This window comes from Molothrus aeneus, chromosome 8, assembly GCF_037042795.1.
Source record: "Molothrus aeneus isolate 106 chromosome 8, BPBGC_Maene_1.0, whole genome shotgun sequence".
Classification (NCBI taxonomy): domain Eukaryota; kingdom Metazoa; phylum Chordata; class Aves; order Passeriformes; family Icteridae; genus Molothrus; species Molothrus aeneus.
In genome coordinates this window covers 26,068,689-26,092,332 of record NC_089653.1, presented here as the reverse complement: position 1 = coordinate 26,092,332, position 23,644 = coordinate 26,068,689, and the positions used below count along the sequence as shown (strand labels likewise).

General features: G+C 44.9%; 1 protein-coding gene across 2 annotated transcripts in view; it reads right to left on the bottom strand.

Moving 5' to 3' along the window:
- Positions 1-643: 643 nt before the first annotated feature.
- Positions 644-23,644, bottom strand: part of MXI1 (MAX interactor 1, dimerization protein) — a 54,831-nt gene continuing 31,830 nt past the window's right edge. For both annotated transcript variants that reach the window (XM_066555061.1, XM_066555062.1), the window contains exons 4-6: positions 5,034-5,148; positions 3,669-3,840; positions 644-2,532 (exon numbers count right to left, since the gene is read on the bottom strand). In XM_066555061.1, the coding sequence (XP_066411158.1) occupies positions 2,369-2,532; positions 3,669-3,840; positions 5,034-5,148 (451 nt within the window). In that variant the 3' untranslated portion in view covers positions 644-2,368. The remainder of the gene's footprint in view (positions 2,533-3,668; positions 3,841-5,033; positions 5,149-23,644) is intronic.

Sequence of the window (23,644 nt, the reverse complement as noted above, 5' to 3'; positions counted from 1 at the left end):
TAAATCCAACTGGTATCCAACTGCTCAGCACCAGCACTGCCAGTTGTCAACACTTCCAAGGAGAATAATAATGAATAAATAAGACCTTGCTAGAGCTGAGGTTTCCTACCTTTCACCACTCTACAGACTGTTTCAAGCCTTGTGTCATCCAGATATCATATAGATCCCAAAAGTAAATTCAAGTAGCATTTCTTCTTTCAAAGCCCTTGGGCTCCATTTGTAACCTAGAGCTTAATTCACTCTGTGGCAGACTCCTGCTCCTGCCAGGTAACCTCCCAGAAAGAAGAACAGATGGATTGAGACACTGGATTACATGCACACAAGTGAAAACACGTTTAACAACTGCAACCAGATGCAAACTTAGTAAGCAAATTAAAAAAAAAAAACAGACTGGAGAGAAATCATTCATTACAGCCATGGAAAGATTATTTCTCTACTCAAGCATGTGTGTTGTGCCTCTTACAGGGAATGACACGTTTTGGAGAGTGGGGGAAACATCAGAGTATTTAAACACAGGCAACTTATCACAGTGCAAAAGTCTACATGAGACTTGCTCAGGATGTCACTGCAGGACCAAAGGGCACAAGAAGAACAGCAGCTGGCTGAAGTGACAGGAACGACCAAGATGGAAGAACACAACTCATTTCAGATACAGAAATGTTTAATGGCGTTAAAGTGCTACTTTAATGGGGACCATATGCTAACATTTAAACACAATTCCACTGCACTGCTAAATATGGTTGTCTTTATTTTTTTTACTTTATTTTACCTCTTTTTACCCAACCCTATCTAAAACAATAAAATAAAATCTAAAGGACTGAAATTAACAACCCATTCAAATCAGCAATAAGTTATGAATTTTATAAAGCATTTTTTCCTCTTTTTTTCTTAGTAATGAGGGGTAATTAAATTACTTAAGGATATACAAAGTTTCAAACAATGCCATAGGTGAAGACTCTATTAAGGTTTTTAAAACTTGGAAAACAAAATAATCCTGGCCATTAAAAAGACAAAAATAAAAAAGCAAAGCCCTCAAAGTGCAGGTTAGAATGCTTGTCTTGGAGAAAATTAGAAAACATTCGCTATAACAGCTCTTAACAGCACCTGCACAGATAAGGTGGCAAGGCCCTTGGGAACAGGACGTGCAGTCAAAACGTTACATTAACATGAGAGACGTGCTGAGCTTAACTAGGTTAACTACTGGACTGGAACTTCAAAAGTCAGCAAAGGGAATGATTCTAAAAAGAAAACTGAAGAAACCCCCACCAAACCTGGCCTCTTCCAGCTTAGCACAGCCTTCATCCATTGTGTGCATGGCAAAAAAAGGTTCTTTGCATTTCATTGGGTCAAGTGCTTCATCAAAACAGAGATCTTTTCATGGCATAAATTCATATAAAAGACATCTAAGGTTTCATATGGACAAGCTCTAAAAAGATGCATCAGACTTGGGGTGTTTTCCCTCCCAACACATTTACAAATGTTTATCAAAAAATCACTTCAAATAAAAAGGTCATAGTGGCTCAGTATCTGGGCATGACTGTCTGGTGTGTCACCTCTCGAGTGCTGGTTTCGTTCTGCCCTCAGCTGGCCGTGTGCCTGCGAGGGGCACACATCTACCAGGGACCTGCTGGCGCTGGCACAGCCCCAGGCCTGACAGCCCACCCTGTGCTGGTAGGTTACAGGTGTGTACCTCTCGCTTTAGACACGCTTCTGAGGTACTCACTGTTCAAATGATGTCCAACAGAAAGCTGAGTTGAATGGTGTTCTCCCCTGAACATCGCTGCCCCTCTCCCTCTGGGCACAGATGAGACCTTCATCATTATCGGCACTGTTATTCCTAGGCTACGTAAGCCTTCTTAGATTTCCTAGTACATTATGACAGCATTAGATTGTGGTAAACTGTAGGATACAGTCCTCTCAGGACCACAAAAGCTCTTCAGAAGGGCCTAAATTAGGTTGTTCAATCTGAATGCGGTGTAAGAAATTTTGACATTTCTCAGATCTCATGACAGAAAGAGAGGGATGAGTTTCTAGTATCCTCTTTCAAACAATTTCAAATAAATTCAAAACAAAGTGTTTCATCACTAAGGTCTAGATCCAGGTCCCACAGAAACAAACGGATTTCATTGACTGCAAAGGGACTAGTATTTGGCCTAACTTTTTGCCAGCAGAAATTGGGATTGGTAACATGACCAAATGAACAAATATGGGTTTCTGGGGAGGCTTCCTTCACCCAAAAAGCTCTATATACAGGTCTCTCCAGGCCTAGCTGTCAATATGTCAATTCTGAAAGAGGATACTGGCATCTAGGACCCAGTTTGATCATCCCAGTGAAATCATTCACCCTGCACTGTTGTCTCACTTGGTTCTAGGAAGCAAACGAGAGCTTGACACTGGCGCTGGAGTAACCCTCATCACTCCCAATACTCTGCAAGCTGCTGTGATCATCAATGTCACTGATGCTGGTTGTGCTGATATTGTCCACTTCTCCATGGGAGAACTCTGTGCTTTCAACGTCCACTTCAATCTCTTCTAGAAAGGGAAATGAGAGAAATGCACACAGGTTAGCACTACACACCCAACTGCCCCTTCATGCCAGCAAGCTCCTGGGACTCCCCTAACACAGGGAACTGAAGCAGTCATCTGGCAGGTTCCCCCTGGAATGGGCTGTGGTCATTGTTCATAAAAAGACTAATACCAGCTTGGAGGTTTTTGTAGGGATTTGGCAAACGGATTTCACTCCTCCACACACCAGCCACACTGTCAGCGTAGTTGAGCCACCCCACACACTGAGCTTGTCCCACCACCTCTTTCTTTGGACCTCTAATACCCCAGTGTTAAAAAAAAAGAAAAAACAAATAAAATTGAGTGCAAGAGAGAAAATCGAGCATGAAGTCAACCCTAAACATGCTAGCTGCTTGACTTTATATTGCCAAAGCCAGGACCACACACAATTACAATGCATGGGAATCTGGGTTACTCTCACACATGCTCAGTGGATTTTGGAACAGACATCTTGGTTTTAAGAAAGACTTAAAAAGCAAAGATCTAATTAACCAGGTATCTTGGTTCCCATATTGTTCAGGAATTTTCCAAAGGATTTTTGTTTTAAACTACAGATTCATACCCAAACTATCCATCATCTTCTGGTCTGTCAGTAAATATCAAACCATCTATTGTGCCTAATGGTCTGTCCACTGCAGGGATATATTTAAAAAGGAAGTTATCTTAATTCAGTTAGCCATTCAGATAGATCTAGCCAGTTTTGACTGAAGAGGTGAGCTCAATGGGAAGTTTGGTGGGGGGGCTGGGGGGTAGGTGTGTGAAACATTGGTTCCAGTTTTATTGATATCTTACATTTTCCTCTTTTTGTTGCCAAGAGATTCAGCAGACCAAAAATCACAATGAGCATCTCAACTTTACCATCTCTTTCAATGCCATGGAAATCAGTTCAAATTGACAGCAACAACAATTCTTCCAGACTTAGAATTAATGCAAAATACTAAACTCTCCATATGTATGTGTGTGTATGTGCCTGTGTGTGAGCAGAATCAGCAACCTAAACACCAAAGGCCATGAGAAGGGGAAGCTGAGAGATAAGAAATGGATGAATCTCATTCTCTCACTTCAGAGTCCTGGCAATTCCGTGCTGGTTCAGCAACACCCACCTCGCTCCGAGTCCGAGTGATCCGAGGAAATGGTAGATCCAATGCTGTCCATTCGTATTCGCTCTATCTCCTGAGGACCCTGTAGCTGTTCCAGTCTTCTCTTTAGGAATCTTTGTTCTCGTTCCAGGTTCTCAAGCTGGTGTTGGCTTCTCCTCTCAGCCTCTTCAAGTTTCTGAGATGATCAAATATAACTCAGTAATTGCTTTTATCCTTTTCTCCTTCCCTCCCACCTCCACTGCCCTGCCACCTGTCTTGCTTAGACCTTCCCAGTCCCAGACGGATTCAAGTTCAAGTGCCCTGAACCAAGCTGCCTCGCAGTCTCCAAGCACAATGCCTTCTCCCCACATCTTTCCACCTCTCAGCTCCTGATAAATCATACCCCTTAGTACGAAGAGACTCTGAGGACTGAGCCTCTCCAGGGGACACGCTGTGAATGGCAGCAGTCTGTGGGTCATCCCACCCGGGATCAGACACCTGCATTACCGCCTGTGCCCACGGAGGGGCCTCACACCCCCAAACCAATCCACTCCAGGGTTTGTTACGAGCTGCTCCAACATAAAAACGTGGCCCGGGACTTCTGTGTTCTTTACTGCATGGTTTAGAAGGATTTCTCAGAAACAGTTTTCTATTCAGTGAGTGATTTACATAACCTACTACAGATTTCTTTGATCACAGCTGGGAAATCTACCAGGGCACTGTTCTTTGTTTCCTACGACAAGCACATTGCATAAGGAGGAGTCATTTCAGGCTAACTCTGTCCCTTTGGCAGCACTTTTCCTCCCTCATCACCCATCTTCCCTCTCTACATCCTGACCTGCAACGAAGTATTTCAGCCTCTCCCAGATACTGACAATGCTGCATTTTCTTTTCACATCTCTCTTTGCCAAAAGTGGAGCTGGAAGAGCTAGGCTAGCTGGAAGGTTCACACATGGAACTCCAGCAAGCCAAACCTGTCTCACACTCTTGTGGTTTGTGCTTATGCTTCGGCCGTGGAAACTCAGTAGCACACCAGAAAAAAAGCTGCATTTCCCATCAAAATGCAGTCACTCAGCAGTAGGTATATTTTTCTTTAAAGAGATACAGCTGTCAACAAATGATCACAATACAGAACAAGATCTTTGCTCTTCAAATCCATCATTTTTGTACTTAAGGAGTTCATTATGGACTCTTCCAACAATGTGGCTTGTGGCAATAATAAATGGCTAACCAAGGGGGCAAGGCTTGCTTGCTCTTTTTATTTATTTATTTACTTTTTAACAGTGTCACGTTTCCTTCAACAGAGTTAGCTCTAGGCAGCAAGGATGACAATTGCACTGCACTTCCCAAGAGCCCACGCTGAAAGCAGCAGGGAAAGGCAGCTCTTACCTTGATATGTGCTTTGGCTTTGTTGAGCAGCCCCAGCGTGGTGTGCCGGGTGCAGTCTGGTCCAAGCGGTATCAGAACTTTTAAGCGTTCTAGACACAGGCGGAGGTGAGCTCGGCTGCAAGGGGAGAACAGGAGGATCAGAGCCATGCTTTCTGCAAGGGAATGTCACTTCTTTTATTGCTGCCCCCCTATGAGGCAGTTTTCAGGCTTCCCTGTTTCCAGGCATGACAAGATTCCCCTCAGGTACCAGCACAGACTGTCGCTGAACTATTTACGCTTCAAACATCAGCTGCTCACCAATACTTTCATTATTGCTAACCTCTGACAGACACTGTTTATTTTCTTGCTGTCTGAACAGATAATCTGACCCATCTGGATGAACTTTGTGCAGGGGCAAAGGCACAGAAGAAAATGGTACAAGTATCTCATGGATTTCCACTCTGTCTGAGCTATTTGCTGTCTCTTTTGCTGAGAAGAACTTTTGTGAAAGCAGTTTTGAATGACTGCTACCCCCTGCATGCTTGTCCATTGCTAGCTCAGGGACATTTGCTATGAACTGACCTGAACACCTTCTTTTTGCATGAAATTAAGACCATCAATGGAAAAATGGTCAATTCAAAACATTGAAACAATCCCTGGCAATTCAAGGAGTGACAGGGATAGTAGTTCCCAAGAACTGCACTCTTTCTCCTTCCTGGGCCCAGGTCTGAAATGCTGCTGGGGGTGCAAGGTCTGTGGGAATGAGAGAACCCAAGACCTTCCCCCAGGCAGACTTCTGACCTTGGCTACAAAGACAGGCTCCAGCACAACAGCACTGCTGGTGATATGATCCATTTTCTGCAGTACATGGCAACATGTTCTGGGGTAAATGGTTCAGGCAGCAGTGACAACCCACAACGTCCTCAGGCTGCAGAGGAAAACTGTTCCCACTGTCTCTTCCTCTGGAGCACATATGCAGGGATGAACAGCAGATTTATGGAAAACTATCTAGTGTGCGTTGCCTTTTTCCCCTCCCTCTCTCTTTCCCAGACATTAATGATTTATGTCCAAAGTTGTCATCCCAATCAATAACACAATGACATCAGCTTTACCATTCACATGCAAGAAACACCAGTGCAAAAGACTCCTGAAAGCCTATCCCAGCCCCTGCTCATGCACAAAGAAACTGAATCTTAGCCTGATCCATCTCAATGCAGGGGAAGGAAAAAAAAAAAGAAAGAAAAAAAGAGCATGGACAGTTCATTTCCATTTGTTTTTCAAATGCACTATTGCACCCAGTTTGAAAGGGGTGGGGGAGAGGAGTCTGTAATCAGGCAATTATGTCAGTGACAAGCAAGGATGATTAAGGGTGGAAGGGTCAGGGGTTTTGCTGATGAACTGTCAGCACAGGGGAGTGTTCACTGGCCGTGCTGTAGAAGTGAGCTCCTCACAGTTTCTACCATAAATCTCTTTACGAAGGGTTCATCATTCTGTTTCAATAACAGTCACAGGGCTGCATATTACCAGCAAGAGCCTTGAAGAAAGCATGTTTTCCATTAAACATTAACAAATACAGGGGTGGGGAAAGAGAAATCATAATCCAAAAATCAAACTGAAAGAACAGTAATCACATCAATCTCATCTACTTCTTAAGTTGCTCTAGGGCAAACCCCACTGTCATTAAACTCATATGGTTGACATGGGGGGGATTTTTTTTTACCTGAAAGCCAGTTTTCAACACAGAGCTTGGTCAGGAGTGTGCACCCACTACAGGTGTTTGGCCTGTGTCCCATGATGACCAAAAGGGGAAGCAATGAAAAAGTATTGCTGGTTCACAGTGGCACTACAGTTCGTGTCATCTCTTGGGACCCTGGACACTGACTTCTTGCACAGAAATGAATCTTGCGGTCAAAGAGGGGTTTGAAACCAATTTTTGGATATGGCACAGACTTTCTGAATGGCCACACAGGCAAGTCACTGATTCAGAGCTGTCAGAGCACAGCCACTAAGCTGCAGCATGGAGCAGGATGTGTCTCCTCACAGCACAAGTATCAGCTCCAGCCACACACTTCACCTACAGATCTGCCCAAGTTAAACACACTGATCAAGCAGAGCCCAGATCTGGGGCTCCACCTAACAGCAGACTGCTACACAGCATCTGCTACAGGCAGGTACCACAGACCTGGAGGCAGCTCCCAGCCCATGGTGAAAATCAAATTATTTGTGTAACAGTAACAAAAGTTTGGGGAATCAACATCCAACCAGTAACAAAGACATCACAGTCCACTCTTGAATGCAGAAAGAAATGGACAACACATCTACAGCCTGAGCTTTGAGCTGATTCTCAGCACTGTGTTTTACCAGGAACTGGGAAGGTGCTGCACCAGGAACTGCAATTCCTGGAACCAGAGATCAGCTTCAGGCAGGAGCAAGCACTGGCTGGATTGCTGAGACAGCGATCAAGGGTGGCACTGATCTGCCACGTCAAAAGCTGGGTTGTGTGCAGACTGAACAAGATCAACCCTGTTAAGCACCTGAAAGCTACAGGCAAAGGTCCAGCCATGTAATAAAACCCCAGACACCTGAAAACCTTCCCATTGTGCCCCAGGATCACAGTGGAGTGAAGAAGGTTACTGCTTGTCCCAGGCTCATGCAGACCATTTTCAGAGAAGCCACTCCTGCACCTGGCTCTGCTGGCTGCTAGCCAAAGGCTGTGGCCTGCAGCAGGGGTGATGGCTTGTGCCAGCACACCAGGCATCAGGAGGGGCCACCTGCCTGGGGTACAAGTGTGGTGTGAGCTGATAAGCTCCCAACGGCACACAGCACGACTCGGGCTGGAAGCACACTGCAGGGGCAGGTGGTGTTGGCTGAGCTAAGGCAGGTTTTGAAGAGGTCTGACCAAAGCTGGTACTTCTGTGCTGCCACTGGATTTTCCCTTTATTTTGCACTCCACGCTGAGCCACACTGGGATGGGAAGGAGCAAACAAGCCTGCAAGCTGTCCTGGCATGTGAGCACGTTGCTTTCCTTCAGAGATCCAACTAAACAACTTCCCCAGCTGTCACCCCTCTGCAGCATTCAATACCTTCCTTACTTTTTTATTTTTAAAATCTAACCCAATCATAGTCCCTGACCTCAACTTCCAACAGCCCCAGTGGACCAAGATGGGTTCTTAAACTGCAGAGCACACACTGCAGGTCTGACAGACTGGTGGGTGCATCAGAAATAAAACTCCAGAGCCCTGGGAGCAGATGGAGTCACTGCTCACTGAACTAGATGTTGCACAGAGGGCTATGGTCTAGCTGACAAAATGGTGATCGGTCAAAGGTTGAACTCAATGGTCTTGAAAGTCTTTTCCACTGAAATGACTTTGTGATTCTTTGAAAACCATCACAGAAGACTTAGTTAAAAGACCATTTCAGAGAGAAAGCAATTGCAAAGCCATTAATCTTTTTTATCAAGTCCTGGAGCTGCCCCTGGGCAGCTGTAATTCCCCAGGTCAGGCCATGATGTGAGTGCCTTTTCCCCTTGTTTACCTGGACTCTGCTGCAACGTGGCTTTGACAATGCTGCAGGCTCTTGTTTTCAATGAAAATAGCAGCATTGTGCAGCCTCCAGACAGAGCCAGACGGCTTTCCATGTAAACCACTGGATTATGCCAATATTTGACGCATCTGCCAATATCTAGAAAAACAAGTCTAAAAGCCCATATTGTTATATAACAGAGAAACAAGGCAGGCTTGGTGCAAAGGGCTGCTGCCTCTTGCTCTCTTGATCCTCAGGAAGACAGAGGATGACAGAAGGAGAATTCCAGTTTCAGCAGAGGCCGAAGCTTTTGCATGCTAGCTGCAGGGGAGATGGGAAAAGCTGCAGCCCTTCCTCCTGCCAAAGTGGGAATAAATCAGGCTCTCACAGCGGCATACTGAGCACATTGTAGATGCTTCATGTGTTGAAAGAGAAATCTGTAAAAGATTTGAAAGAAAGGGGCTCTCCACTTTCCCAAGGGCTGAGCCTGGTCCCCTCTTCCTGCTCAGCCTGATGAGAGGGAAAACTCCTGTTTGAGATTCCCATGTTGGGGGGGCATCAGAATGGCCAAAAAGGAGGAAAACACCTGAGAGGTTTCAGAAACCCAGAGCCAAACACAAGTCCTGTCCCGAAGAGCTGAGGATCACCCTTTATCTTGTTTCACCTGGCCACTCTGGCTAGGACAGAACCCCTCTGTTTGTGCTTCTTTGCCTGTGTGGGGCCAGGAAGAGACTAGAAGCAAGTTCCTCTGGGATGTGGAGGGCAAGCAGAGCAAGGATGCCCTCTCTTCTCTGCCAGGAGCTGCAATAGGCCAGGAGACTGAAGCAGAAGAAGGATGAAAAAGCCCAGCAGCCCCATAGCCCTTCCAGCAGATCCATAAGCTGTAGAAGACTGCATATGGAGGAAGGGAGTGCTGGCCCTTGAAATGGCAGCCCCAGTGCTGCTCACTAGGCACCTGCTGTTCTCCCTGCTTTCCCTTTGTGCCTGTGCAAGAGCTTCTGACTGTATTTGGATTATCTGACTGTATCAGGATTATCTACTTCTACCCCCAGCTCCCCTCCAAGGTCCTCTGTCCTGAGCCTGTATCAGAGGGGAGCCTGGCTCTTGCTCTGTGCAGCCCCCCTTGCACTTGGCTCTGTCTGGCTGCAGAGGGCTGTAATTTCACAGCCTGCTCTCCTCTCCAGCTCCCAATGACATCACCCACTCTGATTATATAAAGCACAGGGAGGAAGCCTTTATTTATGCGTGCTTTTTGCTCACAGCTTCAGCTGTCTCAGTGTACAACACACATGCAAATCCCACTGCAGGAACTGGGCTCTCTTTTGCCTGAATCAAAACTGCACTGCAGAAAAAGGTGTGGGTGCAAAAAAAGTCTCTGTTTCCTTCCCCCACACCTCTGAATACATTTTTGAGGAGTTTGGGTAGGAATCAACCTAGCACAACACTCTGCACCATAGCAAGCTGGGCACAAAGCCACCAGCTTCCTCCCTGCTGGGAAGTCCCCAGAGAGCTGAGGGACCTGTGCTGGCAGCTGCAAGCCCTCTGTCTGCTATTCACAAAGTGGCTACACAGGGGCTGGAAACCTAGCCCCCAACAATGCCCAACAGGGTCCCTACAAGGGCCAGCCCAGGGCTGTAAGGCCACAGAGAGTTTCCCTTGCTGAGCCCTGGTGGGCTCAGCCAAGCCCCCGTGCAGCCCCTGACAAGGGGTGACCCCCACCGCCTGCTCCATCCTCCTCTGGTCCATGCTGCAGAAACGCTGCAGACACGAGCAATCCCTGAATGTTAACATTGCCAGAGAGACAGCAGCTTCTTTGCCAGAAGTGGTTTGGGATTTGTGCAGGGTCGTTGCCAACTTCCACCATGAGCAGAAGCGATGGAAACTGAGAAAAGAAACTTTCTCTGCTGAGCAGTCAGGCAAACGCGCACACACTCAGCTCTGGAGCAGCAGCTTTACCAGACTCAGCACTATCCCCCCGTCAGACACTGCTGAGAGACTTTGCTGAATCAAGGCCTGAACATCTGCAAAACACACACACACACAGACACACACACACAAACTCTCTTCCCATCTTTGAAAGATCAAGCCTCCCTCCCAGCAGGAAATGACCAACTCGCCTCCAGCAGCACTTCAAAATGCTGAATTCTTAATTTTGTATGTTGAAAGAAGGGTGCATCTGAGGGAAAAGAAAAGCATTTCCCAGATATTTTTGTACTTATGCCTCCAGGTCTATAGGGCTTGAATTCAACAGTGGATTTAAGCATGTGCTCAACATTAGGAATATGCTCAAGTTCCACTGATGCTAAATCAGACACTTGATCTTTGTGAGATGTTAAAAAAATAGAAGCAAACCAAAAGAAGCACCAAAAGAACCAGAAGAAGGAGGATCCTAATATGGAGAAGGACATTATCATATGTCTCCTCTTCCCTCAAAGCCTTTTCAAAGTCGAATCTAATTCAACCCTGAAATCAGAAACCACCAACTTTGTTTGATTTCAGAGCCTAACAGATTGTCTAAAAAATTCAGGAGGGATCACTGGTTAAAGAAAGCAATTCCTGGAGAAACACATGTGACCCCACATCAATAATTCAATGTACGGGAATGATTCTGAGATAAAAGTAATGAGAAACACATGCAAAAACCGCAGGGCAGGGAAAATAGGCTTTCCTTCTAAAAGCAGTTCACAGGTCAGAGGCTGCTTATCTCCAACAGCCATCATACGACTTGATGTTTTTTCCTTACTCTTGTCCCTGACCCCCAGCCCAGCCCTCTCAGCGAGGTATCCGCTCCCTGCTTTAGCCACGCTTGTCTCCAGAGGTTTTTCCAAGCACTGGCTGCGGGCTGGAGGAGGCAGGAGCGGGCAGAGCCCCGCTGTGTGTCGGTGCTGCAGCGCGTTATGCAACTGCTGCGAGCCCTCCGGCCAGGCAGCAGCGCTGCGGTGGCGCCCGGCCAGGCTGCGATGGATGAGCAGCCAGCCCCGCTCAGCCCGAGCGCGCAGGGCACCACGGACACGGCCTTCAGGAGGAAATCTGACTCACAAATGCACAGCTGAAAGTCAGTGTTCTCCACCTGAGCTGTGAAATCGCTCGCAACAAGCCTTGCTTTCAGATTTTAAATCAGGTCTCTCCTGATGATTGTTTTCGTGCCTTTGCTCCTAGTTGGAAGGGGATATTTGCTCATCTGACCCTGTTTCCAGTCAGTTTCTACCGATGGCTCCCTGGCATGTATAAGTATTTGTATTCCAAAAGCTAATAACATCTGCCATAAAAATTAACTGAAAAAAATCCTTCATATTTTTAAATTTTTAGATGTAAAGATCTACCATTTAAAATAAACAAAGAAATGAAAATTTAAGCCCGACAATAAAAAGAGTTGACAACATACTATAAATAGGAATTTAAAGGAACAAAAAAGTTCTACAAGCAACATTTTCAACCTTATCTTAACCATGTCAGGTCTGTCTGCAAAAGTCAGAGATGAACATGCACCCAACTGTGTTCTCAAGTCAAGGCCAAAGGAAAAACAAACTGCAAATGATGAGATCTGTGACCTAACAATGGTAAAACAATAATAGAAATAATTTTAAAAATCCAACCCCAAGGCAATGCAGTTTTTCACAGTCACACAAATCAATGTACCTCTGCCTGGTCACAAGCCATGCACAAGCCACCCAGATAAGGGGTGGCACAGTGCATAAGAAAGCTGAGTTCCGATTCAAGGCCATAAGTGGAAACAAAATACAAACAGCAATGTACTGATGTACTCCACAACTGCAGAGCTTTGTCCAAAGGTCACCTCAGAGACAAAACCAAAACCAGGTACCCTGGGAAAGGGAGCATCTTACCAAGCAACTGAAATACTCAGGAAAAAATGGCTGATTTTGGGGCACAGAAACCCTCCTCCCCATCTGCAACAGAAGCTGCAAGCCTTAAGGTAAGCATAAAGCAAGGTTTTACCTGAAAATGTACTGCCCACACTCTCCACTGTACACTTTGAAAGCGTCCATGCTACAAACCCTGACTGTCCCTGAGCCCTGTGTGGCCTTGCACTGCAGTGTGAGTGTATGGCCACCTGACACAGAAATTACTTCTAGATGAGAAGACTCATCACTGATGTCAACTTTGGAAGAGTTTCAGGTTCTTGGCAAACAGAAGCTGCAAGACCAACAAACCTTGTGCCAAGTGATGTCTTGCCACCACTGGTCCATTCCAACATGGACCTTTCTAGCCTACTACTGCAGTCTGGAGAAAGACATGCTCCTCCGCCTCCCTCTGCATCCCAGAGCTGTCAAAATCTCTGCATTTCCTGGGATCCTTCTGGGTATAAAACTGAATATTGTTGAGAGGCCTCTCCTAATTATGTTATGATTTTGAAGGCAAATTCCTAAATCAAGCAGATCCCAAATAATTATACTAAAGCAACACTATGATTCTGAAGCTGAAGTGATATATCTGGGACTAATTTTATTCACAGCATAACTTCTGGGCCTTTGGGTCCTATTTGTTGCACATCTTGAGGTTTCCTGCTTTGAACTATAGGGCTAGAAGACAGAAGCTTTATTTAAATGAATAAAACAATTTCCAAAAAAGAGAGACTACCTATAATCTCATGACTTCCAAAACTAGAAAAGGCAATGTCAAAAACTTTTGAATACTGATGCTCACAGTAATAAAAATGATGCCATTTTGGAAGGTTCCTCCTCCAGAATGAACTCACAGTTGCTCGGTAACACAACTGCTCATCCTTTCATAACCCCTTTGATCTTCAGAGGCACTGATGAGACAGGGCTGCTTCAACTCAGTAGAAAAAGATCAAATGCAATAACCTGGGCTTCACAATGAGAAGGTGATGAGAGCAGCATAGGTGGCCATCTGCCCAGCAAAGGAATGGAATCAATCAATGCCTGGCATTTTCTCTCACCCTTTCATTTTCATACAGATCTCACACTGACCTCAGCGCCTGTCCGCCACTTTCTCTTCCCAACTCCCAGCTCCTCTTTGTCATTCCTTGCAAGAAATATGGACACTTATTAAGAGATGTCAAATAGCAACAGATGCTCTGGAGCAGATTTTCCTCTGAATTTATATATTGAGGATCTCCTATTATCAATATTGGACATTGTCAGAGAGTATTTTAATCCCTGGTGAATATAATTATATTGTATTTTAGTGTAGCACAGAAGACAATGTTACCAGCTAAACCCCTTTTAGGCTGAGCTGTGCTCACAACATTCTAAACCCAACAGCCACCATGGGCCACAGATGCTTTACATCATGTTCTCCTTCTGACTTGAGAACACAGCCCAGGTGCTGCCCGTATGGCCACATGTAGGTAAAAATCATTTGCCACCAACTTTTCAATGTGCTGCCAAGCACGCAGGTATTGCAATTTCCTACCCTGGCCATAAGATATGGTGACAATCCTGCATTTGACTATCAGGGAACATGCAAAGAAAGCTGTAAACATCAACAGACAACTCAGGCTGGTTAATTATAAAGCCCAGTCTAATAAAAACTCCATCTTTGTTAAAAGGTGGTTAAAAATAGACCTGCTCTTTAAATAGCCAGCGGTGTCCTGTGCCCTGGTTCTCACTAATACCATTGTAATTATCCTTCTAGGGATACACAGTGTGCTCAAAGCCAAGTCAGTGCAGAGTCCTCCTGCACATTGCCAACATGCCTGCAAAGCAGCTGTGCCATTCATCAGGAACCTGCCTCCTTGCAGAGGAGGCACTAACCTGGTTTGCTGCAATCTATGGATTTTCAGCTTTACTGCTAGAATTAGGTCACCAGCAAAGATAGCCAAGATTTCCCAAACTCTCCAGCTATTCTTGATTATTCTGTTCAGAGGTTTCCTGGCTAAGCACAATGCCTTTGAAATGAAGAGGTGTTTTGGGCTCCTGCAAGGCTTCTGCAGTCAAACTCTGAGAAGCAGAGATGCTCTCATTCCATATCCTTAATGGCCTCTAAAACTGCCAGGCAATGGGAAAGTTCTCCAGCTCAGATCTACTGCCACCAGGTCCTTCCAGCCTCTCCAGAAGAAATCAAAGATGGTGCACACCAGAAAACAGAGGAATTAGCAAGGATCTGCAGGGACCCCTGAAGACCCATGCACCTGAGCCTGGCAGAACCCGAGGCAGCAGAGAGCTTCCCAGCAGGCAGCTGGAGAGTAGCCAGGGACTGATCTGCTTCATAAGACTGACATTTGTACATCACTGAAAAAGGAAAGGATGCTATTAACTTGTTGTTTCGGAAAACATGTTTCCTGGTTTTAAAATCATGAGTGGGAAATTTGTCAATATCAAGAATAAATTCTTATCTGGTACTGGAAGTTCTTTTTGTCATTAACATAATTTTTAAAATTACACAGGTAAGTTATAGCCACTAAGAATTTTTCCATCACATGCATCTATTTTCTGAAGCTTATCTCATGGAAGAAAATTCCTAATGAAAGTATATTCTAAGAATGTAACCATTTGACATACTTGTTTACACAAAATCTTTTATGCCAGAAGGAAAGCATGTGCTCTTCATCTAATATCTCTTCACACTGTCAGAAATATTTAAGGAGTCATCAAATATCTACTGTACCTTTCAGGTACAGAGGGCATACATCTGGAACAAGGGAAGCAGTGCATGTAATTTCACCTTGTAAAATTATTTTAAATTTAACCTCAAACTTCCCAGGGAAAATGAATTACCAGCCAAGGTCATTCTTTGATGTATGTTTGGAAAAAAAAGCAGTAGGAAGGAGAACTTGAGACATCCTAGCAGACCTTTTCCTACTGGACATAAGGATTTTTGCACAGAAAAACCAGCAATACTGTATTTCAAGAGGCTAGGAGTTGGCTAACATTAAGTGACAAATGGTTTTAATTCAAATTACCTATACTTGTTACTCAGGAGGGGAGACTAAACAGAGCACAGCTCCCAGCACATTGACAGCAGGTGAGCCTGTCCTGAACTCACACATACAGAGGTATCAGGAAAAAAAAAGAGTTTTTGAAAGGAGGCACCAGAGAGTGTGAAAACACACCTTGCCTCTGTTTAGCTGGTGTGATGTGCTAATACAATCTCCTTCTCAACAGAGTTCTTCCAAAGAGGAGCCAAGTTTATTGTCTAGAAAATTAAAACAAGATAAACCTCAGGGGGAAAGAACAATACAAAGCCCCTGCCTTTCTCTCTCCCTTTAACTGGGCACCTTCCTTATATCTTCTTTCTCTCCTGAAGGAGTGTGTGAAGGCCAAGAGATGCAAGATGGCTCAAACCTCAAACAAGGAAAAAGCATGGAGCTGGCTGCTTGGAAACAACTTTCTCTGGGCTGGAAGCAAGAAAAGAATGTATCTGTAAGACATGCAAATTGCTCCATTTGCTTTAGCTCAACTACAAAACTTCCAGTGCTTTCAATTGGGCTCAAAAATCATTATATTAACACAGGGTGCTCTACCTAGTGAACTTTTGATCAGCTAAAGAAGACTATTATGACCCCTGTCTGGGTCTTCAATGCCACAAATGGATACAAATTTGATTCTCCAAACCAAGAACAGCTGTAGTTGAGTAAACTAACATTTGTAGGAGGATTAGCTGCCTTATGCTTGCTGACCCTGTATTTTCCCAGCAGGAAAAGGGTTAGGACCCCACTTGGAACAAACCAGACACTGAAAGGTTCATGGCTTGTTTTGGAAAGAAAAATTATTTAAAAAGACAAAAAAAAAAGAGGGAGGAGCTGGAACACCTACTCCTCTGGTTTGGTGGAAACTGGTTTCCATTTGCTCTGCTATCAGAGCAGTATTAAGAAAATAACAGCATGACCTTACAGAAATACCTGCAGCAGCACCACTTTATAATCACAATCCCACCCTCCTTCCCCGCTTTTTTGTAGTGCTTATGTCACTCTCAGGGCCTCATGAACTTAGGCAATATTCACTACTGTTTCACCAATCAGATATTTTATTTTCTATGTTGCATACCATCCTGGGATGACTCCTTGTTGGTTTCAAAAAACACTACTGTTAAAAATCATAGCTAAAAAACCAACAAAAAAGGTAATTTTTCCCAAACATAATTCACCTAGAGAGAGCCTGTGGTGGGTTTCCTCAGCACGAGAGCCAAACTACAAACCAGAAGGAGGAACTTTTTGACTTTCCTAGTGCTGTGCTAGCCAGGAGCTGGCAGAGCTTGCAGGCACTTTCAGGAAGGGCAGAGCAGCAAACCGGAGATGACATTTCCACAAGCAGGAAAGGGCGATGCAGCAGGCAGGACCTTGGAGTGAGAATCAGACCTGTCCACAGACAGCTTGCATGACCCCAGGGAAATCCTGCAGGAACTGAAGCACACACCACTCATCCACAAAATGGAGCTAATCCTAATTCCTTCATACAGTACTGCACAGCTACAGCTACTCCTGGCTTTCAGGAGCTCATGCAGCTCAGCAATGACAAAGGTGTGGGAAGAGCCAAGAGTCTGGGATTCTCTGAAAGCCAAGTCATCCAGCTTCCTCTGGTAGTTAATGAGGCTCAGAGTACAACATGGCCACATTTCCCAAAATGGATCAGTAATTCCTCACTACTCCATATATGCAACAAAAATCTGTCTGAGGTCTTCTGTTATCTCTGTCCCAAGAAATTCTCAAGATGGAATTTCAAAGGAGTTTAGTCATAATCAGGAAGACAAGATGAAGGCTGTATTGTTGACACTGCAATCATGCAGTCATAAAGCTTTTTACTTCTTAAAACCCTTTAGTTCTGATGTCCTACTGTTAATCCCATTATGGTTTAGGCCCCATTAAAAAAATATACACCATAGTAGCTCAAAGATCACACTATTCTAAAAAACAAACACCTACATAGGATGTTTCCTCTTCTTTCTGTTTTTTAAGTACAAAGGTTACATTGGCTCATTGGTTTTGTGTGGAGGATAGGAAACACTTAACTCTGGGTGCTGGGTTGCCCCAAGCAGCACCAGAATTTTAGGGAAGATTACAAGAGTTGGCAAGATTAATAATATTTTTCACTTTAAATAACAGAACAATTAAAAAAAACGATCCTTTGAAATGAAAAAATAAAAAATTGCTTAAGCACCTTGTGCAATTTGCTTTTCCTGGATGGTTGAGCAAAAGCACAAGCCAGTGCTGTCTGCACAGACCTGGGAGCCAGCCTGGAGGGCTTACAGGAGTCCCCTGCTTGTGTACCACAGCCTTCCACTCTGACAGCTGCTGAACACTTCCAGTGTGCCCAGCACACAGTACAAACCCCTTCCCATTCTGCTCTTTCCCCACCATGTGTACTCTGTGCAGATATCACCGAAACACACAACTCAAAGAAGCTCCAAGAGACACTCATGACACCAGAGTGCCTTCACATGTTTTCCTGAAGTATATGACACTAGATGTAAGATTTTGCTTCTCCTCTCCTTTTGCAATCCCTTCACTGAAATGTATCCCTATATGTGCTTTTTCCAGTGAATACCAAGCCTGTAAGCTGCTCTTCCAAGCCAAGAAAAGTTTAAAAGAGGTCACACCACAGAGAACAGGCTCTGCACATTTCCTAAGAGGATCATATTACATAGAATATCCATGGGAGATGAAGTGTTCCCATCCAGTTTCCCACTTTTTTTGGCATCAAAGTTGCTCTTTGGGTTAGGTGAAGTGGGAAATGCTTACATTGGAAAAAGAAAAGATCCATTTTATTTGTTCCCCACATTTGCCTATCTCAGCCAGAACTCCTCAGCATACTTTGAGGGTCTAACAGAGTGATTTTTGCTAGGAAAGTTGACTGCTATATTCAGCATTTGGGACTCTTCATATTCACAGAGCCACTCAGCTTTGGATGGCTTTTTTTCTTCCCTTGAACAATGCTGAAATAATGTTCTTCTTAGTCAGATGTTAGACAAAACTTTCTAGCAGTAACCACAGTTAATCAGGGCAATAGGCTGCACTGTTTCCCTATGCAATCCTGCTGACAAATGCTTTTAAGGTCATGCTAGATTGGCACCTGCCAGAAAAGCTTTAGATGGAGCTTATCCTGCCTTGGGATAAGGGCACTAAATGAGTGCTGTAGGCCCCTCTCAGCTCCATCCCTGACAGCTTCAGAAAACTTCAGAAACCACAGAAATCTGAAGAACACAGTTTCTTGCTCTCCTTTAGATACAGGGCCTGAGCCAGCTGCAGGGGCAGCATGCTGAGTCTCCAGAAACCTCTTTGAGAGCAGAAGATCTGCTCCAGAGTGGCAGCTGCAGCTGGCAAAGGGCATTAATGACATGTGTGTAGGAGCAAGCGGGCAAAGCAAAAGGGAGGATCTCAAGGCCTCTGCAAAGCACTATTTCCATTAGCAGAATGAGACAGCTCCCTGCAGTGCAGGTTGGCAAGGAAAGACCAGGAGCAAAGCAAACAACAGGAGGGATTGCAGGGAAGAGGAACCCCCCACCCAAACTGCTGAGACCAGCTCACCCCAGCAAGCTCTGCAGTTACACAGCTGCAAACTTGGAAAAGGGCAGACAGCTCTGAGGAGCGCCAGGACCCACTCTATGAGAAACGCTGGAAACAAACACACATCAAAGGGAAACACCAAGCTGTATACACAGCTGGGGCTGCTTCCCCTGTTAAAAAGAGAAGGGCACGTAGCTTTTAACTGCAAGCCCTTTGTGAGTGCTTGCACGTAACCGTGCATCTGGGCAAAGGCGCGCACTCGCCCCACGCTCGGCCTCCTGGCATTACCGGGGTGTAGCTCATGAATGGCATTTTCCAAGCTCCATGGAAGATTCCCACACAGCTGGGCAAAACCTGAGTGGGCAACCCACAACTCAACCCACCCCAGGGAACAAGGCCAAATAGGTGGAAATAAAAGACATTGGAGATACAAAGCAACCTCTGTTTTAGCCTCTCATTCCTACAATAAACCTGATGCACTGCTCCTCCATTTAGAATCAATCACTTGAACGATTTCATTGAGTTTCCAGAAGGAGAACAATTCCCATCTAAGGGCTGGGCTTTGACCATGTGGAATTGGAATTAACTACCCAACTCTTCAGCAGGTTGTGTCTTTACGTAGTACTGTCAAGTCTCTCCTGAGAGGAAAATGTGGAAGACACATTGCCCAGAACTTCCTGGGACAGCCAAAGCAATCTCTCCTGCACAGTCCAGCTCTGAGAGAAAGAGGAGATTACCTACACTATAGCAGCACATGGAAATGCTGGTGGCTTCCTGTTGTCATGTCCTGGAACACTCTTGGCTGACCAGGCTCTTCTTCAAGGCTAGTGACAGTCACAGTGGGCTCCTCAGGGCTGATCTCACCTCTGAACCTTCCTGTTCTGTTCCTTTTCTTTCCTGGGATGCTCACAGGGAGATCTTCCCATACACAAATAAGCAGCAAAATCAAGTCTGGCATCAACTACCTTTCCACATATCCCTCCTGATGGTTGTATGGCTTTGGCAGCCTTCACCCATGTGGAAGGGTCCTTGCCCTTTTACTCAAACACACCCACTTAATCAGGAGAAGAGCAGTGTCTATCAAATACCCTCCTTTTGTTTTTGCCTTATTCACTGTCCTGGACAGCAAGGAACCCTTGGCACTGCTCCCCAAATGACTCGGCACAACTACAGCACTGTAGAGACAACCAGAGAGGAGCAACAACTGCCCAAGTGAAGGAGCAAGTATTCACCAGAGAGCCATTAAGAGCTGTGCTTCTAAATGATTCAGATGCTTTTAGATATTCCACCCTGGCTCAGCAACCAGACAACTCAGAGATAGCAGCCTGCACTTGACTTCGCAAGCATGACTAAATTTGTGCAGCTGTTTACGACCTACCATGATAAAAACCACACCCTTCCCATAGGAGCTGCTACCAGTCTGGACCATGTGTGAACCCACTGATACCATGCACAGAGTCTGCTTCTATAAAAGTAATGCTGCCTTTCAAACTCATGTCCTGTTTCCACTGGTGGCTTCATGAATAAGCTTTTCTGTACCAATGCTCCTTTCCCTCAGCCCCTCCTGTGCAGAAACCCTTGTACAGACAGTTACAAGATCATTCTCTAACTGCTACATCCCCTTTCCTGCCTCACCTTTTGTGAGCTGAACATGCTCATTTGCAAAATCTACCATTCACAGCAATCTGTTCTTCATCCTGAGCCTTATAAGCACTGAACTCCCAGGCAAAAAAAAAAAAAAAAAAGAGAAAAGGCATCCATGCTTTGCAAGAGCTTTTCATTTTCCCCCTAAATAAGTCATGTTGCTTTATGAATGTACTCTCAAAGGTAAATAATTAAGAGGCAAGAGGGACAGAAAATCTTATTACATGGCTAATGGGAAGTGATGCTCAGGCAGCAGTGTACCCATAAAGTATAGCTTCAAAAGGCAGCCCCTAGGCCTTCTTAATGGAACACTGGGCTGAAAACCTGACTCATGCAGGGATTCCTCTGCATTCCTTCAGACTCAGACAAATACAAAATCTTTATCTGAGGTTTAGCCTGCATCTAACAGACTGAAGTCAGTTTCACTTCTGAAAAACAGGATACTCCAATTTTGCACAGGCACTGTAAGGAACAACCACAAAGAGCACTAGGCAGAGATGATCAGTATTTCCACACAAATTCAAACTCCCAAGGACAGAAGGAACACTGGTAGATTACACCATCTACTGCTATGGTCTGCCATGCCCCTGACATAGCCCTGTCCATGTTATCCACTTGTTTCATGTGAGGAAAATTCCTGACCCTTGGTTCCATATTGCTTATTTAATTGTTTTATGGTTCTCTCATGCACTGTTTGGGAAGAAAACTTTGAGGGCTGTTTGCCCACAGTTATGCAAACTACTCAGGGTGATCAGCACCATTTGCAGCCAGAGAAGAACCACAGCAATTGCAAGATGGAGCCCTTCTCTCCTTTCCCAGACAAGGTTGTGAACACCTGTCACACACTTACATTCACCATCACAGCATCCAAAACTAGGGGTTAGACCATACTTCTGCCTCCAAAGCAGCCTACACTTTGTGTCCCTCTTCTCTTGCCTTATGGGAGAAGGTATCAAGCAGCACCTCCTGGCCCTGGCCAACACTGAGGGGACAGAAGGACACTGAGAGGGACACAAGCAGTGAGCATGAAGTTTTGAAGGAAGGTGGGAGAGAGGAAACTTGTGTGAAGGAGAGAAAAGGCAAGCAACCAGCCAGAGATGTGGATCAATGAGGCAAAGGACTGGGTCAATGCAACCTTGTCCCTGCTCCTTTTCTCCATCCAGGCACCAGCTCTGTGCATGTTTCTGCTTCTCACCTGGCACAGGCCACACCAGGAGACACCTGGGGCGTCCCATTCTTCCCATGTTCCCTTGCAATATAAGGTTAGAGGTTATCCAAGCTGTCATACTTCAGTACATACAGAAAAGAGAACAAAAGCATGTTTCCTTCATTTCCTACCCCACTTCCTTTGGTTATTACAAGCCTGCATGGGCTACATTATTACATGTACCAGATGTAGATCAACGCATACAACTTCAACTTCTGTCCCAAGAGTACAAGGTCCTGAAATTTGTCGTTAACAGGTGATCTGTCTCAAAATTATGTTCCTATTACCTCATCTTTCCTACAGCAGAAATTCCCAACTGGCTTTTAGCTAGTAATGCTTTCAGGCCCACGAGCAATGTTAGTCACTTGAACAAGAAAAGTTGTTGCATCAGGATTGCTGGCTCTCAGCACCTCAAAAAGCACCCTGGAAAAAAAAAAAATAGCGAGCCTCCAAAGTCTCCAGAGATCCATTTAGGAGAGAAATGGTAAGTACAGAGCTATGATATGACTGAAAATGGAGCCAGGAAAGCTGAATGCTTGACTTCCTACTTGAGACCAGAGGTCCAAGCTCACTGATTAGAGGGGGCATTTGCCCAGTCTTTATAATTTTTTGAGGACAGCCATAAATATACAGAACTGGAGAGGGTTCAACCTGAAACAAAACTATGGCAATGCACCCAAGTAGAAATCTGAGGATGCAAGTTTGGGAAGAGATTCAGGTACCACAGCTGGCAATGATGCACTCCAAATCAGACTGGTGACCTCTGATTTGGTGCAGAGACCTGACTGCAGAGAATGTTTCTTTCCAAGATGGGGGTTTCCTCTCAGGTCTCCCTTCTGGGAGGCAGGATGATGAAAGCATTCTCAGCATCAGACCATTATGACAAGGCCAAGCAGATTGTGCTGACAGTTCTTTCTACACCATGGAAGAAAAACACATCAAAAAGTGCCCCAAACATGTCTTAGTTAAGAAGGGCTTTGTGATAATATCTGTTTCTGAAAAATGGCTTATAACAGTGATTTTATTGTGTAACATTGTTGAAACAAAAACATTTTTCTTTGTGACAGTTTATCCAAAATAGTAGTATTGGGTTTTTTCCTCTTCTTTCTTCAACAGCTATTGGATTCCTAAGGGAGGTGCAGAGATCTGGGAGCAGAAAGGATGACAGGCATGCATACATTCTTCACTGCATCACTTTGAATAAAAAAAATAAATCATATTGAAACTAGAAATTCCTATATGAGCAGTACTAAAGGATTTGAAATGTAGATCATTTTGTTTCCTTCAAATCTTGGCATAGAGACTAACTGTCCCTTTGCAGCAGCTGTACTCAGAGTTCAGAACGTTCAGCAACCCAGCCAGTGTGAAACAAAGCCTTTGCAGACTTTCAGTTGTAACTGAATCAAAATGCAGCTTCTGCCCAAGAAGGCACTTTGCATGAGCAAGTGTGCTGGTCAGCCTTCCCCAGTGTTACACCAGTGACTGGCGAGTTCTCAGAGCAGTGCAAAGAAATAGCAAAAGGCAGATTGACACTAAATAATGCTGGCTGAGCCTGAACGTACCCAGAAAGAACAGCTCTCTGACAGCCTTACTCCAAAAACCACCAGCTTCACCCTCTCAGGTTAAGCAAAAACAGCAACAGCACTGTAATAAGTTATCCAGATCTAAAACAGAGAAACATGCTGCAGCTCTGCTGAAAATTGTTAGTCCCAGCTGAAAACAGAGGCATCTGTCATCCAAACAACAGAGTTGAAGACAGCTAACTACCTCCAGCTCTTGTTCCACACTGGCCTTGGAGACAGGAGAGTTTAGCTACAGTTCCCACAAGGAGCA